Raw genomic sequence first — 19,419 nt, 5'->3', positions numbered from 1 at the left:
TCCTGCCTATGCTCAAACAGAGCGGATGGGACTAAATCTTCTGTGCCCTCCCAAAGTGAATGACAGCCAAAATAGGTGGCACCTTTCCTGCTCTGTATCTTCTTGCTGTGATAGCTATTCCTTATGAAGCTAGCCTTATGAAGAAACAATAAGGCTAGCTAGCCTTATGAAGAAACAATTATTTCTTTCTTCCTGGCACTGACCAAAGCAAACTGAAGTCCACTTCATGCAAACCTTTTTTTGCATGAATTTGAGAAGCATTGAGTTGGGCAAATATTATCCTCCCCCTGCAAAAAAAAAAAACCAATAAGCCATGTCCAACTACCAGAGTGGTTTGCAAGGTCATAGTACATCCAACAGCTGGGCTTGACCTGACCCTCACATCAGCGTACGTCTTTGGGGCCAGTTTCTCCCTCACATCACCACTAAGACAAAACCTTTTTTTCCATCTTGCCTGTTGTGCCTAAACACTGTATATATCAACTGGAATTTCCCCTTCTATATTGAGTACTGCTTTATTTCATATCCTGCCCCCCTGTTTCTCAGAGAGTCTCCTCTGAGTCACAAACACCCAAAACATTTTACATGTTTGCCATTGTTAAGGGCCACGTTTTTAAGCCACGGTCATTTACCATAACTCAAAGACTATTACACTCAGATGTCCTGACTGGCCCAATCTCTAGCGTTCAAAAAGGCAGGTTGCCCTGTCATTTATCTATACCGAAAGGCTAGGGGCAAAAATCAACATATTTTCATTTCAATTACATAATGCATTAAGAGAAAGCATGACAATCTATTCAGATAGTCACTTTATTCTGTTAATGTGAATTAGATTTTAATATCAGAATTAAAGTTCTGTATGGATTTTCTTAACAAATACATTCTCATACTAAATTACAGCTCCTACATCAATACTGAAATGCAGCTGATGTAGATAAGATGAGTAAGTGTTGTAATTTTCTATATATAAAAAAACTATTAAACAGGTTGGCTGTAGCCTAGGAAAATATGGTGCACATTTTCTCAAATAATTAACAGAAGAAGTCCAATTGAAGCAGGAATATGCCACGATAAACTGGAGTTATTGTCTGCAGGTGTTTATATCCAGGAGACTTTCTCTTGGTAGGTCAAGAGTTGCCCTTTTGATACAGCAGACCAAGATTACGAGGATTGCTTTAGAGCATTATTCTAGTCGTGAAAGTGTGAAGTATGATATTTGTCATTTCACAAATGAAGTGGAACTTTGTTGCACTTAACAGAAAATATTAAATCAAAAAAAGGGGCTTCCTTTTTCACATGAATAAACTATTACACAGTAAATCAGTCTTGAAAGAAAAAGAAAGTCGAAAAAACTTTGCATATTATGTATGTCCAAAATGCCAAGCCATCAATGATACATGTAAACACACGGGTCTCTCTAGCAATTATTCATCTCACATTTTTTAAGACTGTTTGAAGCACTCTTCAGTTTCATGGCTTATTCTGCAGAAATACTTATTGGCTGCACTGATATGAATGTGCATCGCTTTGATGTGAAGAAGGAAACATTCTGAATAAATGAGAATTAACAGCTTTCCTTCAATCCGTGAGCCTTGCTGAAAGCTAGAATCAAAGTCAGTAACAAAAAAGATGGATTTAATGGTGTCTAGTTTAAATTACATGGCTTATATTATATGAAAGCAAATGAGCTACCCCTCCAAAAATCAAAATTATGAGAGAGATTAAAATACAAAGCTCATTTACTAGCATGTATTATAGTAAATTGTAAACATAGGAATTCATACCCATATTAATGTAGAAAAGTTGGGATGATAGGCCTCCCAGGAGTTAATTTATCAGGCTGGATCAGGTATAAGTGAATAATCTGAACAGGTTTTTATCAGCTTCTCCAAACCTGTCAGTTGTGGAAATCTCACAATTTATCTAAGTAAGTTTTTCAAGTATTTAACTACATTATTACAGCACAGTTCTGTTTTTCCTAACACCAAACGTAAACCCAATCTGTTGCAAGTAAAACTGATACTTCTCGGGGTAACCTTGGTGGGCACAGAGAAAAGTTACTGCAGTCCTTTTATTAACAACATTTACATGTTTGAAGACAATTAGAGTCTCCCCTGCCTGATTTTCTCCCATTTTCCTAAGCTAAACCAATGAAGTTTCAAACTCTGTTCTCTCGTCTAAACTCTCTCTATCTTCTCCATATCCTTCCTGCCATGCTGTAGCTGAGTGCCAGCATGAGCTAGTGCTGAGCAACTGCCTCCCTGTGTGGCTCCTGAGTCTCTGGTTAATACATTTACAGCAAGAGATTTACATTTTTCTGCACAGCACTGCAACCTGCTCAGTCTTTTCCGCAGTGCTGATATCTTGTCACTTATTTCCCATTTGGCATTTGTGCAGTTGACTTTTCCTGTGTAAGTAAGTGCCATCTTTATTGTCTTTACTTAATTTTGCCTTATGGATTTCAAGCTGTTTCACCCATTTATCAAAAAGATTTTTAATTCTATGCCAGCTTGCACTGCCTCCAAGTGTGACATTGTTCAAAAATGTGACATCTCATTGTCCCAGATATTAATGCAAGTAGCTAACAGTAGAAAAATCAGGGCCTATGGGTGCCCATCTTGACAACAGACTATTGATAAAATTATTCTTTGATAATACTTTCTCAAACCAGCCTTGCTACTTACTTATTTCATCTGAATCATACTTACTTGGCATGACTGTCTGAGTCATGTCAGAAGTCTCCAGAAAGTGAAAAATGTATCTGGTCCTGGTGGCTGCTTACCTTATTATGCTTGAGGGGCTTAGAAGTTGATTGTTTAATAATTTGTGTTAGTAACTTTCCAGATACTGACTTAGTCTGACTCTTTGGCTGTCATTCCCTAGCTTTTTCTTTTTTTTCTCATTTAAAGATATGTACTATGTTTATTGGGACTATTTATATCCTTCGGGAGTTCTCAAAGCAAATCACTGCTGGTTTAGAAAATGCATCTTTAAATAGGCTGGGGTAAACTCCTTGAGGCCCTGTTGACCTGGGTAAGCTGCTTCATGTAAAGCTCCTCTTACACACTAAGACTTTCCATATGGTGAGTTAATGCTCAGTAGATAGCATACCATAAATTCAAATCCCAGTTTATTGCCTGATCATTTAACCTTGTAAACAGGCCTTAAATCTGACTTTTCTGAATCTAAATACTCAGTTCCTTCCCTACTCTCCTTTTCATTCCTGTTCCTTTGCTAATTCTCACCATGTTAAACCTTTTGTCACATTTAACCTTTCCATGAAGACTAAAGAAAAGGCATTGAGCATATTAGCCTTGCCTGTGTCATCCGCAATCTTCTCTCCTTCTTGTTAGATTTACCACTATATTTTGCTATGGGAGTTAAAACTCACACTTTGCTCTGTTTCTGTTATGAATCTTCAAATAATGGGAACAATACAGTAGCAGTGGCATGTAAAATTTGTCAAAAAACCTGGATTAAATTGGAGTGGAGCAGCTTCTTCCCCTCCCTCAGCAGCGGCTGACAAGGGATGCTCTAAGAAGTGACTGCACCTGCAGGTAACTGAATCTCGCCAACTTCCCTTTCCTAGGGAAGGAGATGCGAGGTAATTGTCACTTACCCATGTTAGGAGAGTGATTTCCTCCTTTGAACTTAATTTCTGGTCTTCAGCTTAGTCTTACAAAATTAGAGTGAAAAACTCAGTTTCAGCAGCATTTTTTTCAGAGTATAGACTGAAAACGCTAAGGAGACAGATAGAGGGAGCTGGAAAAAAAGGCCTCACTGCAGAACTCCTTTTTTTTCCACAAACCAAATAGTGTCTGGAGTCTGGTTTTGCCAGTGCGTTTGGAAAAGCCGGACGGACCATATTCGCTTAATCAAGTTATTCCCCTTTTTCTGCTGTAATCTTCAGTATACTTCCCCTTTGTGCAGTTAAGATTCCTGGAGGAACAATATATATTTTCCCAAATTATTCATCATCAACCTAGTTCATTCATCGTCCTAGTTCTCACATTTATATTGCCAAGTGATTTGCAATTCATTTTCTGACATTTTTGGTTTACTTTGTTTTGGACTTCTGCTAAACAAAGCCTGCCAACAACATTCCTCAGAAGGCTAATGAACTTGCTAGAATCGCAATCACTCTCTTAGAAACCTTTTGCGTATTTTTAATTTGTATTGACTCTTTGAGAGATCAAGATAATTTAACAAGTTTCGTGGCAGACAGGAAAACAAATGCCGCTGCTGACTTTTACATTCAAAACAGCCATTAGAGTGCATTTGTTCAGGGCTGGAAGGAGTGACCCAAATAGAACAGACTAAACAGACCTCTTTTCCAGTGGAACCACAGTTAAAAACTTTGGCACGAGTCCCAAAAGAGACTAAGACAATCACTGCATCATTTGTACAAGAGGGAGTTTTTCAGAAAGTTGAAATTCATATTGTATCTGTTGTCCTATCTGATACCATCACGCTTTCCTTGGGTTTTTTTCCATTCTAAATGGATTAAAGTAATAGCATTAATTAAGCCAACAGAATTAATTTAAGCTAAACAATGTTATCTACTTAGATATAAATGGTACGTAATATTACACTACAAGCTATCATGATGGTGTATTTTCCCCATAATAGTTTAAATATGAATGTGCTAAACTTGCCTGTCTGTTGAATATTTATTCTAAGGCATAAAGGTACTGAGAAGTGTAGCCTGTTAGAGAAAATAATAATTAATAAAAGGCAAACCTTATAGCAGGTATTTTTAACACTGGACTTTACCAGTAAATTGAATAGCAACAGTCCATTCATTCCCTATGAATGAACCCAGTGATTGCCTTCCAAAGATTAAACATACTATTGATTCCAGTACATCCTGAAAATACAAGATGTTTTTAATAAACAATTTCTCATATTAGGCAACCCTTTGCTGCAGTTAGTGACCTTAACATCACTATTACTTTGTTCATTTATACATCAAGAGACATAAACCACAAATCATGGTGCTCAAGTTATACAAGCTGTATTCAGCATCTGTGAATATACAAGCTAGTCATCTGTGGAGTTTTAGGAAAAAAATGGCCTATTTCTAAATTATTTGACAAATAAATGGAAGTAATATGAGATAAAAAAGGGAAAGTCAAATATAAGCAGTGTTGAGCTACACATGTATGTCAGTCAGACTATTTGTTTGCTTATTACAAAGGAATGTAAGAGTAGTTAATGTTATTTTAAGCAAGAAAAATGACTGTGACTTCCTCATCATATCACTGAATACCTTCAACACATATATTGTTCGTGTATTCAGATTGTATTCAGAGGCATCCTGATACACTGTAGTTAGTTTAGACCTGGAAGCACCCAAGAGCTTGGGCCTCCAGGCGTGCCCGGATAAATCCGCACAGAGATGTGCCCTACCAGGTGAACTCGCCAGCTCAGGTCCCTGCTAGCCTGGAGGTCTCCATGTATTCTCCATCCTATTGATGACAAAAGCCTGCAACTCGTCCTTAAAGGATTTAAAGAACTATGGTAGTGCACAGTAAAATGGAAATCTGTAGTGTGTATGAATACTTGAACACACTTTTAATCTCAGAGAAGCTGATGAAGAAAGAAAACTTACAAAAGTGTTCATTCTGGACTTCTGATGTTTTCCCTGCAATAACAATATATCTTCTCTTTAAGTCTAAATGGGACAGAAGAGCATTACTGATTTGGAAATTACAATGTTTTTCTTTAGCTCTCATTAGAGTTTCATGAACACAGGAGAAACCAGTCTACCAAAAGTCTTGCCTGATATGTTTTTACTTCAGTTGACACAATCCTTCAGAATGGGGTTGTGGGGTGATGCAGACAGGTCTCTGTAACATGAATACTTAGAAATTTCTGCCCTGGTCCTAAATATATGCTCCAACTTCCTTCACACATATTTCTACTGAACGAAAGCAGGGCAGGGCCTTTGCAACATTTTAAGTTTCATAATATGTCCTATTTTTTATATAAACATACATATATATATATCTGCATCCAAAGAAGAGCAACGAAGCTGGTGAAGGGTCTGGAGCACAAGTCTGATGAGGGCGGCTGAGGGAGCTGGGGTTGTTTAGCCTGGAGAAAAGGAGGCTGAGGGGAGACCTCATCGCTCTCTACAACTGCCTGAAAGGAGGTTGTGGTGAGGTGGGGGTCGGTCTCTTCTCCCAGCAATAGGACAAAAGGACATGGCCTCAAGTTGCGCTAGGGAAGGTTTAGATTGGATATGAGGAACCATTTCTTCATGGAAAGTGTTGTCAAGCATTGGAAGGGGCTGCCCAGGGAAGTGGTTGAGTCCCCGTCCCTGGAGGTATTTAAAGACGTGTAGATGTGGTGCTGAGGGACATGGTTTAGTTGGTGCACTTGGCAGTGTTAGGTTTATGTGGAGACTTGATGATCTTAAAGGTCTTTTCCAACCTAAATGTTTCTATGATTCTATATATATATGTTTACACATACAAATATATACATTTCTAAAATCCAGATATATATTTTAGTATAAATGTGTATATAGATATATGGAAATATGTAATATGACACAGACATGCACATACATTTTTATTTGACCTCAATAAATATATATCACTCTTCCAGCTGTTACACACATTTTTTCCATGTAAAATCCAATCCTTACTCTAACTAAACCTGTCTAAATCCCAGTAGGCACTTGTAGAAGTACGCTCTCTTTTCATATAAAATAAATGTGCCATGTACTCTTCACAAATAAACAACTGCTACCTGGATACATCACTATCAGAACCTAAGGTAAGGTATTTTAGATTCAAACAGGGAAGTAAAATTTGGATACATGATGCTAATATCAAGGTTAACCTGTCATATCAAATACAGATACATCAAGATTAAGGAGCACCTTTCTTTTTGTCCTGAATAATAAATTAATATCAACATCTTTATGTGCTTTGTAATATAGATTTCTATAAAACTGCCCTTCAAAATGGGTTCTTAAATCTATGTGCTAGCATAAAATAAAGCTTTTCATATCATCTCTTATCTTGTTTTGGGATAAAGAAAATTCACTCATGTATTTAAACCAAGATTATATTCATGGACAACTTCTGCTGTATGAAAATGGGATAAGTGCACTGAAACGCTTTCAGGCAGGAAGCCAACAATCTCCATGCGTTATACAGAAGTGGCAGAGTGATTTTTTAAGGCACACCTGCTTTAGATGAAAGAAATTGAATTCCAACTCCATAACTGTCAAGCGCCACCACAAATAATAGAGCCTAAGCCAAATCATTTCAGCAATATAGCTATTTTCCTGTTGAAGCGATGGAGCAGAAATCAGCCATAGCTAGATGATATCACTTTATGTGCATGCTTTGGAAACAGTTCCATTCATCATTTCACTGCTTAATCCCTTTCAAAAACATGTTCTTCATTCCCTGGTTAATAAAAACTTTGGTTACCTAAGTCAAAATTGTGGAAAAAATGTGGATTGTGTTTTTGCCATAATTACATAAAAATTCCAAAGAAAATACAGTAACTACAATAAATCATTTGAACACTTGCACATAATATTTCTTACATGACACCACATGCATGAGCCTGTTTCTTCTATAGTCCCTTAAGCAGCTGAATCCTCATTTCTTTTTTGCAGCTCCCAATAGGATGAAGATAACAGCAGGACAATGAAGACAATCATTTGGGTATTGATAACCTGGCACTGAGCACGTTTCTCATTTGGGAAGAGATAGTGTGAAGAAATTGCTAGTTCTCTCCCTTTTGCCCTCATATAATCACACAGAAGAATAAAAAAATCACACCTTCTCATACGTCAATAAACCTACATTTACTTTCAAACCTGTCTATGGCAAGGCTCAAATTCATGATCTGTGGCTGTATTGACACCTTCACAACGACTGCTCCTGACAACAACAAAATTTTAAAATGGTACAGAACATTTTATAAAGATTTTTAGTGCCATGTTATTCTGCTTTCATTAAAATTTGAAGGCACAGATAAATTTGCTCATATCTTCCCATTTTTTTTAAACAGGTATGTTTACCCACAGTCTAGAGAAAAGTAAATAAATAAGATCCTGCTTCTACTGAGAAATTTCAGTGGCTACCAAGGGAAAGACTTCAGTAATGTTTAACTAACACTAGCTCCAGCCTGTAGCGTCTTTCCGCTGAGTAACTGCTAAAGCAAATGCTTTAGTTTTCTAAGTTGCTAATGTGTCAGCATTTATTTGTGGAGGTATCAATGCAGTACCTGGTGCAATGCTGGCTTTTAGTTACCTCTGCACCTGAGTTCTCCTTTGCCTTCCGTAATGGCTATACATTGCTCCTGGGCGAGTCAACGGTTGACATGCTGACACACAAGGCCCCATGTAGCCATACAGCCTTAATCCCTGGAAACATTTTAGAAAACTAGCTTTCTAATCATACAACAAGGGCTTAGTGAAATACTGGGAAATCTAAGTGCTCTCAGAAATTTGCATCTTAGTCTGAAAATTCAGATTTACAGAACTCTACCATTGGCTCACCTACCAGTGGCCAAAGACGAGCCGTGTGTTTCATCACAGACAGCAGTACTGACGTGGGATGGGATGGAGCAGTGGCAGGAAACCTGGGGGGAGGAGGAAGGAGTGCGAGGAAGAGAATAAGGAAACCAATTATAAGTTCATTTGGAAAAAAAGAGTTTTAAAGTGATACCTTGGACAACTCAGGTTCAATAAGGTAAATCCCAAACCACGCTCTGGGCATTCATGGTCTCCTTTCTTTTGTCTCATTGGAAGATTCAGAGCAACTATAAACCAAAATCTCAGTGCCTTGACGGAGGAAGACAGAAGTTTTGACATTCCTTCACTCTTCCAGAAGCAACTTAGGGGAACAATGATACAAGTAAGGATTTTTGATTGAACCTTCAGGGCTGCAACAGTAACTAGATGTAAGATTTGATCTGACCCTTACTGTCAGTTTATAAGAATAAAAAATACTGACTGTGAGACCTTTGAATACTGCAAATTAAGTGTTTAAAAAAGCTTGGAAAAACTGTCAGTACTACAACTCACAGAAACATTCCTCCTCCTTTTCACCCAGTTCCTAATAGTAGCATTTTTTCCCCACATCTAACTAGTATAGCAAAATGCTTTTAAATGTATCCATTCTGTTTTCCAATAAATGAGTCTCTATTCTTTATTTCTGAAGTTTCACCTTTCATTTTATGTTATGAACTGCTCCAATGTAAATAGTATCCCAAATGCAAAAGATTAAAAAAGCAAATTACACTTGCCACTCCTTGCAAGTTTCCTACAAACACTCCGATGAAGGACCAGACTTCAAAAATACTTGCTATATTTTACTAATACATACTGATCTAGATCACAGTTAGCAATGATAATATGAAGTTAAGTTTTTAGCATTCACTTTAACAGTTCCAGGAAGACATTAATACTAAAACAGAACATTGGCACCAGATGAGTATCTACAAGATTAAATTTAGGGTGGCAATTACGCCTTTCTTGAAGTACAGCCCCAATCAATAAAAAAGATTTCTATTACCTTGCCTCCATAATGTCTACAAGAGACAGTGCTAATGAACAAAACCCCTTGCCAAGATTGGATTTGAAAACCTAAAACAGCTTTCAACGCCTTGCAGCTTCTCACTGTATATCTAGAAGTGACTATTTGAGACAATTTACCTCTCCATCTATTTTTAGACAATTAGAAAGTTATTTTGCATCATTGAGGATAGTTCATGTGTGGTTATAAAACAGAAACAATCGCTAATAAATAACAATGCTTAGGTTCCAGTATCTGATATCAAACTATAGGTAACCTACAGTTACTGTAGTTTCACAGATCATGTCAGTGTAACACCTCTTTTCTTCAGGATGAATTCAACACTGTTCCGTTTCTCCCAGCCACTTCAGCACTTAACTGATTTTCTTTCCTTAATTGTTTAACATACTTTGCTAAAAAGTCACTAGATATGGTGATGACTATATTCCCAGCTTGTGTTTTAAACAAGATATAGAATACTGTAAGAGAAAAATTACTCTCTAGAATTCCATAGGTGTTTTACACCTTGTTGAAAAATACCCAGTTGGGACTTTTTCTTGCAAATACAAGGTCTTATTTTTCTAAGCCTTGTCTTATACTTATAAGACACTTCTTCTAATTGTTATGTGTCCAAAAATACTGCAAGGAGTTTAAGGCGGGAATCAGTCGTACTAATTGCACTCTACCAAAAAATGTACCAGCTCTGCATAGTTACTGGAGTTATAAGTAAGTTATTTAGTTTTAACTTCTAATTGTCATTATGACTTCCAACACTCTTTGTTTGCTGAGGACTTATTTCAAAACCCTATTAAAACCCCACATAAGTAAGGTACAATCAATCATGCTCTCTTGTTTGCTATGGGAATAGCAAACAGAACCATTAGGCAGAAGGGGGATTGTTTGGGTTTTTTGCTTAATGTAAACCTTTTTACAGTCACTGGCAGATTTAACTCATCCATGACTTATAATATTCAGTCATGTAGATGTTTAAACATTGAGGTGGTGGCTATATTCTTTTTGAATTTTCATTGGGTTTGTGTTGTTTTCAAGAGAAAAGATGACACTAACACTTTTTCTGCCTAGAAAGCAAGAGACTGCAATAAGTAGGAAGGATTTAACTTTTGTGCCTACTCTCTACCATTATTAACTTTTGCCAAAAAGATGGCGCAGGTTGTATGCTTCATTGCACGTACGTATGGACGCACATGTATGTGTACCTCCACAGCACATTAGCTGAAAACCTCCTAGAAATTGCTATGAAGCAAAGAAAATGCTTTTATGGAAAAATAGCTATGCTATTCAGTACTCCAGTAGGAAAAATACTACTTCCTTTCATTTAAAAAGGGCTTTTTTCTCTCATGTTAGGAAGTGCAATGTAAATTGAAAGAAGTGCACGTACTCCCTGCAGAATAGGTAGTTAGATACAGCGTCTTAGCTCCTTTTAGAATGCGCAGAGTTTTGCTCCAGAAATGTGCTCTTTCAGGGGCCTGCAGATGTCATTCCTTGGTTTGTCCATAAACACGTACAACAGCAGCTCAACAGCAGAAGCCACTAATCCTGTCCTAGGGAGACCACCCATAGGGAAGAGAAGCGTGATCTGGTCTCTATGTGTAGTTAACACTCAGCCTTCCTGCCAGAAAACCCTGTTCCACATGCGTCACTGAAAAAACAGCAGATGATGGATTGAAATGAGTACATTTGGGGGCTCAATTCAAGCTGATGACACATGAGAGAGTCTGCCAACTCATATATCACATCCCAAATGAAAAAGACTTTGCAATACTCCATATACATAAATAAACACACTAGAACTATGCATAAAATTATTTTCACTTTAAATTATTTAACTACAAAAGCTGTAGAGCATGACATGTTCTGTGGGCTTAATACTACATCTTTATGCTCAATTAATTTTTTAACATTAATATCAGCTGGAGAAGGAGCAGGACATACCAGAACATGCGTGGTATGCATAACAACATGTACCTCCAAGATTACCGTTTATACTTCGGCAAACTAATTCATACTCAGGAGCTCTGGGTAGGAGCTGCCACATCCAAAATCAATGTTTATTATTCAGAACAAGTTTTCATTGTTCTTGAGAACGGGAGCTCTGGATTGATCCCCTGGGCACCCACAAGGCAGGTGTGGAAAGGAAGAAGGTGTCAGCCTTACGGGACGCAGACAGACATTACTCTCTCTTTTATATTGCTTCCCGTTTGTATCAGCTGAGATTTGGGACACTTGGCATTAGCCAGTTTCCCCTAGGAAGAGGAACATGCGGATGCACTGTGCGATTTATTTATATGAGCTCCAAGGCCTGCACTGTGAACAGAGGCGGGTAAGCGGCCGCGCAGGAGCTCCTCCTGCAGAAGCGAAGTCAGGCTCCTGCGGCACAGCCCACGCCTGTCTTCTCTCGGTGCCTGCCTCCCTGATCCAAGAGGACGTGTTCTGCCTCTGTGCTCCTAAACTAAGACACAAATTGTCCAGAAGTATCTTTCTGTTCTGCCTCTGCCTGAGTCACAAGTAACTCAGTTCCAAATTAGACGTGTTAGCTGAGCTCTTCAGAGTTCAAAGAATTACTTCCTTCTCTCTCTCTTCTGTGCCAGAGCCAGTTCTTTTATTACCTTCCCAGTTGATAGGTAACTCAACGCCTCCCCAAACTCTGCAGCTAGCTTGGCTTGGAGAAGCCCCTCTATTAAAACTGATCAAAAAATAGAAAGTGCTTCTGAGGAAAAACCCTGACTAGACAAATTCTCAGTCTGAACCAGAAAGAACTTTTATCCTAAAGATCATAATTTTGACAAAAATTTTTGTACTAACTTTGCTCTCGAAATTTTACTCTTCTGTCATCATAGTGTTCCTGGCAGGATCAGCCAATTTCCCAGCTGATTTCTTTGACACCTAGTTAAGATTTTTTTTCCTCCCTGTTTAGAAGTAATTTCGATCTAGACATGTAACTTGCTGGCATTTGTACTGTAACAGGAAGATGGGAATAACTTGTGATAAGTTTACTGAGAGAATACAGAGGCTTTTAATCAGTTTGCCTTAGAGCCACGGGAAGAAAGAAACATACTCCTGGTCTGTTCTTAAGTCCCCACCCTTTTTCCTTTCTTTTTTTCCCCAAAGCAGCTTTCAGCATGCATTACCGATGACTGATTTATTAGATTGTTAGTGCTGTCCAAGTCTGAGTCAGGTTTAAGACAGATTTTTCATAAGGGTGCAGCAAAACTAGATTACCCTATTCAAAAGCTGCATGCTTTCCCTATACTCTGTGCCAAGCTTCTGATAGTCAACAAAGAGTTTGTTACTAACATGGACGTCTCAGAGAAAGAAGATCCAAGCCTTTGTGATCATCGAGACTGTTTATTTCACATTTTAACTAAGTCTGGGGTACCGAAATAAAATTTCAACGGGCACAAAATGAAGCAGCCTATCTGTTTAATACCACAAGCCACTATCAACCTAATATGTTCATTTGCCCTTTAATACAGAGGCAATTTCAAAATCCTTCTCCTGATATTAAAACACTTTTAAAAGCTTATGCCCTTATAAACCAAGCAATCATTTTCCCCTCGACAGCTACGACCTGCCATCACTCTACAAGACCAAATTACTGAAGAAGACTGGAGGTTCGTGAAGGCAAGTGACATGAAGAAACGGCAGAGATTTCCTGCAGGAGGTAGAAATGACCAAAGCACTATTTACACACAAAATGAAATTCAAACCTGGCTTTATTCTCTCTTTCTTCATACATAACAAGAACTATTTTTCCAACTTCTACTTGGAAACATCTGAGAATAAAGATACAAGTCAAGACATAAGCAATGAGCTCAACAGAATTGTTTTAAAGACTGTAGCTAGGAAGATCAAGATGGAAAACCATCGGTTATTGAAATTATGCACAGTTCAAGCTATTGTAAAATAAAACAATGTAATAAATACAGTGGTATCTGAACAAGGCAAAAGCACAGAGATTAATACTAACATAAGTTTATATAGATATCACAAAGTAAGCCCAGAACATTGATTTCCCTTCCCTTAAAAAAACAGAATAGGAGGAGAGGAATGAGTCCAAAATAAACAAAAGACAGCCTGGCTCAGTCTCAAGGTAGCAAAAGCTAGGAGTGAATTTTTGAGTCACAAGGTCTGAAAAAAATCTGAAAAGAACTTGAGCAAGGTTATGACAGCAGTAGAAAGGAGCTGGGGGAGGGGGGCTGATAGGATCTAAATTAGTAGCTATTACACTAGAGAGTGCCTGGATTAAAAAAGAATGACAAAGAAAGTTTACATAAAATAATAGGAAATTATTATGGACCTATCCAGTGGATTACAGTCTAAACCAGAAAATGTTTACGCGTGAACAGAAATCTCTTTAAAAGGTTAAAACATTGATCATGAAGATGCTGATCTTGAACTGAGGGAATCTATCAGCGGAAATGCTTATAAAATCTGTATACACATGGTACCTGTTGTGTTTTTAAATAATTGAGGGAATCGAACTCAAACTCAATGAGTTAACTTGATATAATCAATCTGTAGACGCTAAACAGATGGTTTTGCAGGAAGTACACAAATCTAGTGTTCATGCCTTTACTTTTGGAAATGTTACTGGTTAGGCAGAAGAGAACTGCACTTGTATAAAGCAAGGTTTCAACACAAAAATAAACTAGTACTGAAAAAGGCCTCAAGGGGACGTTAAATTGTTCTTCCACCTCAAACATTTCTGGAACTATTCACAAAGCAGAATGTACTGGAATAAGTACTGGATTTTCTACTGAGCTGTGACAGGCCAGTCATCACAACAGAAACTGATGGGATTTGAACAGGGACTTGAACCCAAGTTTCAAAGTCTGAGTCCTGAGCTGCATATTATATGAATAAATGATTTCTTACAATCTATATACAAGAACTGGACAAATGAAACACACCTGTGAAATGAAGAAATCAGATGAAACAAGGCAAGGGACCTTCCACAGGTCTGACGATCCTTCTGCCAGATCCAGCCATCTCTCCCCTGCCAATGGCCATGGGCCAACTGAGATCCTGCAAGAGACCAAAGAGGAGGCAGGTGGGGAGGCCTCCACAGCCTGAGTGGGCGGTTGGAAGAGAAGCAATTTCCAGTGAGGTCAAGGGGAGAGCAGAGGCAGCAGCGGCTATGCTTACCCAGCTTTCTGGAGCCTGTGGTTTTCCTAGCAGCCAGTTCTACCAAGCCAGATCAAGCCTATTCCAACATAACATTAAGGCCAAGAGCTGAATACAAAATTCTGAAGTCCCAGACCGATGTTCTTGCAATAACTCCATCTTCCTTTTCTAAAGACATGGAGTTTAGTTTGGTCTTGCTATATTAAAAAAAAAAAGAGCCTATTATATCAAATAAGTAATATTGAACACTACCCAAAAGTCTTAACTCTTTCAAAGGCTGCATGACTGTGTTAAGGTCACAGGGCACCAGAAGGGCCAGCTAAAACTCAGACAAAACAAACTTCAAGGCAAGTGTTTCTAAGGCCACACTGCCACTGTTTAGTCCACAGTTCAGCTGAAACAAACTTCAGAAAGCAAAGTTCAAGCTATTTTAAACCCATTTTAATACTTTAGTTACAGTATAAGAACCTAAACACACTTGTCCACTCATCCCAGGTAATAAGCAACCTGAGAACTAATAAATATTCCATACATGTGTGAGAAATTGTCCCTGTGCTTAAAGGGAAAAGTTTTGTGCCAGCAGTCTGGCATTACCAGCCACTTCTAATGTTGGTGTCCATGAAAAGAAATCTTAATCTACAATTTTAATACTGTACTGACAACTACAGTACTGCAATCTGTTACTGCCTGAGAGCGCTGGAGAGCGTTTTGCCTAGATGCTGTAGGCTAAGTCCTGTCCTTGGGTGTAAGGGTACAGCAAGATGCATCTGTATACTTGAGAGCTAAATTTAGATGAAGGAGAAAAGGCCACATGAGATACAGAGTTCCACTTTGGATCATTTCATGCTTGGATTTGTAGTCAGTAGCTTTAAATTTTCCTAGTTAAGAGAGGGCACCTGCAATACACTCAATTTTATGCAAGCTAGGTGTGCTCACAGATTCGTAATATGCTGCTGAAGTAGCTCCAATCTGAGCAAAGTTTGTACAAAATTACTAACAGAAATGTGGGGGAAAAAAACTTAAAACAACAGCAAAACAAATTAAGCAGGAGTTCAGAAAATTTTCTGGCTAATTTTGAGCTCAAGCTTTCTTGAGATCAAACAGTCTCACAGCCCTTATACACACAAAGGAAGATGCCTGAAGGAAAGCAGAATCCCCTCTGACTCCACAGCTCTACAGAGAAGCATACGCTTTGCCTGCCCTAATAAAGCCCGGCCAAAAGTAATTCCAGCGCCTTGCTTTCCTGCAGCTCCCTACAGCCCCTCCACATGCTTTTCAACACCACCTTATCTATGCTGGAGTTTCAGTTGCAGACACTCTTGCCTATGTATCCCATAGCCAAGGTGTATAACATCAAGCAAACATTCAGTGTGCATCAGTTGACCTACCTAAAAACCATCTGCAATTCCTCCTTGGGCTCCCTAGAAAGCAAGCACGCAGGTAACAGGAACTATTCCATATACCAACTCAAGAGCTTAAGTGAACTAACAAGCAAGTGAACTCTCACAAAATAGAATCATAGAATCATAGAATCGTTTAGGTTGGAAAAGACCTTTAAGATCATCAAGTCCAACCATTAACCTAACACTGCCAAGTCCACCACTACACCATGTCCCTAAGCACCACATCTACACTTCTTTTAAATACCTCCAGGGATGGGGAATCAACCACTTCCCTGGGCAGCCCCTTCCAATGCTTGACAACACTTTCCATGAAGGAATTGTTCCTAATATCCAATCTAAACCTTCCCTGACACAACTTGAGGCCATTTCCTCTCATCCTATCGCTAGTTACTTGGGAGAAAAGACTGACAGCCACCTCCCTACAACCTCCTTTCAGGTAGTTGTAGAGAGCAATAAGGTCTCCCCTCAGCCTCCTTTTCTCCAGGCTAAACAACCCCAGGTCCCTCAGCCGCTCCTCATCAGAATTCTGCTCCAGACCCTTCCCCAGCTTCATTGCCCTTCTCTGGACACGCTCCAGCACCTCAATGTCTCTCTTGGAGTGAGGGGCCCAAAACTGAATGCAGTATTTGAGGTGCGGCCTCACCAGTGCCGAGTACAGAGGGACCATCACTTCCCTAGTCCTGCTGGCCACACTATTCCTCATACAAGCCAGGATGCCATTGGCTTTCTTGGCCACCTGGGCACACTGCTGGCTCACATTCAGGCGGCTGTCAACCAATACCCCCAGGTCCTTTTCTGCCCGGCAGCTTTCCAGCCACTCTTCCCCAAGCCTGTAGCGTTGCATGGGGTTGTTGTGACCCAAGTGCAGGACCTTGCACTTGGCCTTGTTGAACCTCATACAATTCACCCCAGCCCATCGATCCAGCCTGTCCAGGTCCCTCTGCAGAGCCTTCCTACCCTCAAGCAGATCAACACTCCCACACAACTTGGTGTCATCTGCAAACTTACTGAGGGTGCACTCGATCCCCTTATCCAGACCATTGATAAAGATATTAAACAGAACTGGCCCCAATACTGAGCCCTGGGGAACACCGCTTGTGACTGGCCACCAACTGGAGTTAACTCCGTTCACCACAACTCTCTGGGCTCGGCCATCCAACCATTTTTTTTCTTTGATTTCAAAAGGTTATATTTTTTCATAAAGCCACAGAATTGAAGTTTGGAGAAAAGAGGAGCTTGTAACTATGTTCTAGGCTGTGGATTTATCAGTCTGTAATAGCAAAGCAAAACCCCTGAAATTATTTGAAAATGAGAAAGAAGTCTAGTAGTCATTGGGATTTGAGGGCAGCACTCAGTGTATTTTTATTGAAAAGCATAGTGTCATTATTGAATATGCCATACAAACTAAGCAGAGATTACTTTACGTTAACAAAATTACAGCAAGAGTTAACGAAGACAAAAGCTAAAACATTATTAAATAGTACACTTCCATTAAAAATTATAAAATTATTGTTTACTTCTCTTTAATAGAAGTAACTATTGGAGAACACAAATCCAACTGGACATTTATTGGGCACAATGCACTTACTTTTTAATTAGTAGTTTATAGGTTAAATAATATATAACTCAAAGAGACAGAATAAGATAAAGCTTGGCCTTTATATTTTCCAAAAATTAATTTAATATTACTGTGTGTTTTATCATTATTTTATAAAATTACCACCAAGACAATGGAAACATTTACATTTTATTTTTCTAATCATTTAAACAATTTCTAATGGAGAAAACATGCCAGCTCAGAGCACCAAAACTTGAAATGGGCTTGGATCAAAATATATAAGGAAAAGGAAAGAAAAATTATTTTATTACATAATCCATCTTCAAAATGAGAAAAAATAAATAAATTTGCCAGCCAATATGAGATTTCAAAATGGAAAGCCTTACATGGTATATGGGTAAAATTATTCATTTCCTATTCCTGTAATATTTGTATTATCACTAAATACACCTTGATTCCTATTGCCTCCCTTTTATACATTGTTCATATCAGCAGAGAATAGGTAAAAGTCTGGTTTTGAGCTGAAGAAGGGATTAACAGTGAAAACTGGAGTTTACCAAGCCTTCATAACCAAGTGAGGCATTATACAGAAAAGGCCTTCAGCTTGCACCTGTCTTCCTTGGTCATTTTAAGACCTACCTTATCTTCTCTTCTTTAGGCTCTGTTTCTCCCAGTTTTTACTCCCGTCTTGTTTCCTCATTGCTGATCACTCTCACTGCTCTCCTCTGCACTTCTGTAACGGTCAAGACCTTTCCTGAGGTCCGGTTTCCCTGAGTGCAGTACTTAAGCTGAGGCCTTTGGGTGCCAGGCAGCATTAGTACTAATGCAATACTTTTCTTTACATATCCCTGAATGCTTTTTTACTTCTTCACTGTGGCAGGACACTGTTGACTCCCATTTTGTCTGTGATCCACTACAATCTTCTATATGCTTTTTTACAGAAATGCTATCTACCCATCTGGTACTCAGGCTGCTAATTCCTCCTGCTGAGTGTGGTATGTTGTACTTTCCATGGTGGACCAGCATCCTATTTTTTCAGACAACTGCTCCCATTTATTAAACTCATTTTCAGTCCTAACCCTACCTTCCAGTTTACTTGCAGCCCACTGCAGCTGTGTATTACCTGCACATTTTGTAGGCAGGGTCTCTGTTCAACTATCCCGGTCGCCAGCAAAAATAGACTCTCACCAAACACCGGGCAGACCCAGTGGAGCCTCACTAGCAAAACGCGTCCACACAGACACTGCGAACCATCAGTAACTCCTCAGATTTGCTCCCTTCTCTCCCCACAGCAAACACATCTGGACCAGGTTTCCTCAGTTTACTTATGAAAAAGGTTCTGAAACAATCACAAAGGACAACGAAGTTAAGACACGTACTGCTTTCCGCAGAAAAGGATTGGTTGGACATGATTTTTTCTTAATAAATTCACGTTGACTATTATTCATTTCCTTGTTACAGGTATGTTACCAGGCTACATACATACAGAGACAAAATCCTCTATCGTCTACCTGTTCCTCCTTTTTCCCCTTCTTTTTTTAAGCAGATCCCATTGCAAATCAAAGTCCTACAGGCAGATGATATTCTTTGCTCCTTATCTTTGATTTCAAAATGGAAGTATGATGGATATTCTGATAGAAATGAGAGTAGACACATTAGTGCATAATAATCCTGTGTTTCTCAAATAACTTAAGGCACCAGTTCAGCTTCACTCATTCAGCAACACAAAACATTATTTATTGGCTGTTAAAGAAAAATATGGCAGTTC

At 38.8% G+C, this 19,419-nt stretch overlaps 1 protein-coding gene across 1 annotated transcript in view; it reads left to right on the top strand.

Annotated features, from left to right (window-relative positions):
* The window catches only part of LOC142414251 (von Willebrand factor D and EGF domain-containing protein-like), a 185,121-nt gene extending 182,113 nt beyond the window's left edge, over window positions 1–3,008 (top strand). The window contains exon 29 of the mRNA XM_075511234.1: window positions 2,910–3,008. Coding sequence (XP_075367349.1) covers window positions 2,910–3,008 — 99 coding nt within the window. The remainder of the gene's footprint in view (window positions 1–2,909) is intronic.
* Window positions 3,009–19,419: the final 16,411 nt, after the last annotated feature.

This window comes from Mycteria americana, chromosome 9 (genome assembly GCF_035582795.1).
Source record: "Mycteria americana isolate JAX WOST 10 ecotype Jacksonville Zoo and Gardens chromosome 9, USCA_MyAme_1.0, whole genome shotgun sequence".
Taxonomy (NCBI): Eukaryota; Metazoa; Chordata; class Aves; order Ciconiiformes; family Ciconiidae; genus Mycteria; species Mycteria americana.
Note: the sequence above shows the minus strand (reverse complement) of the source record. Positions and strands in the feature narration are given on the sequence as shown.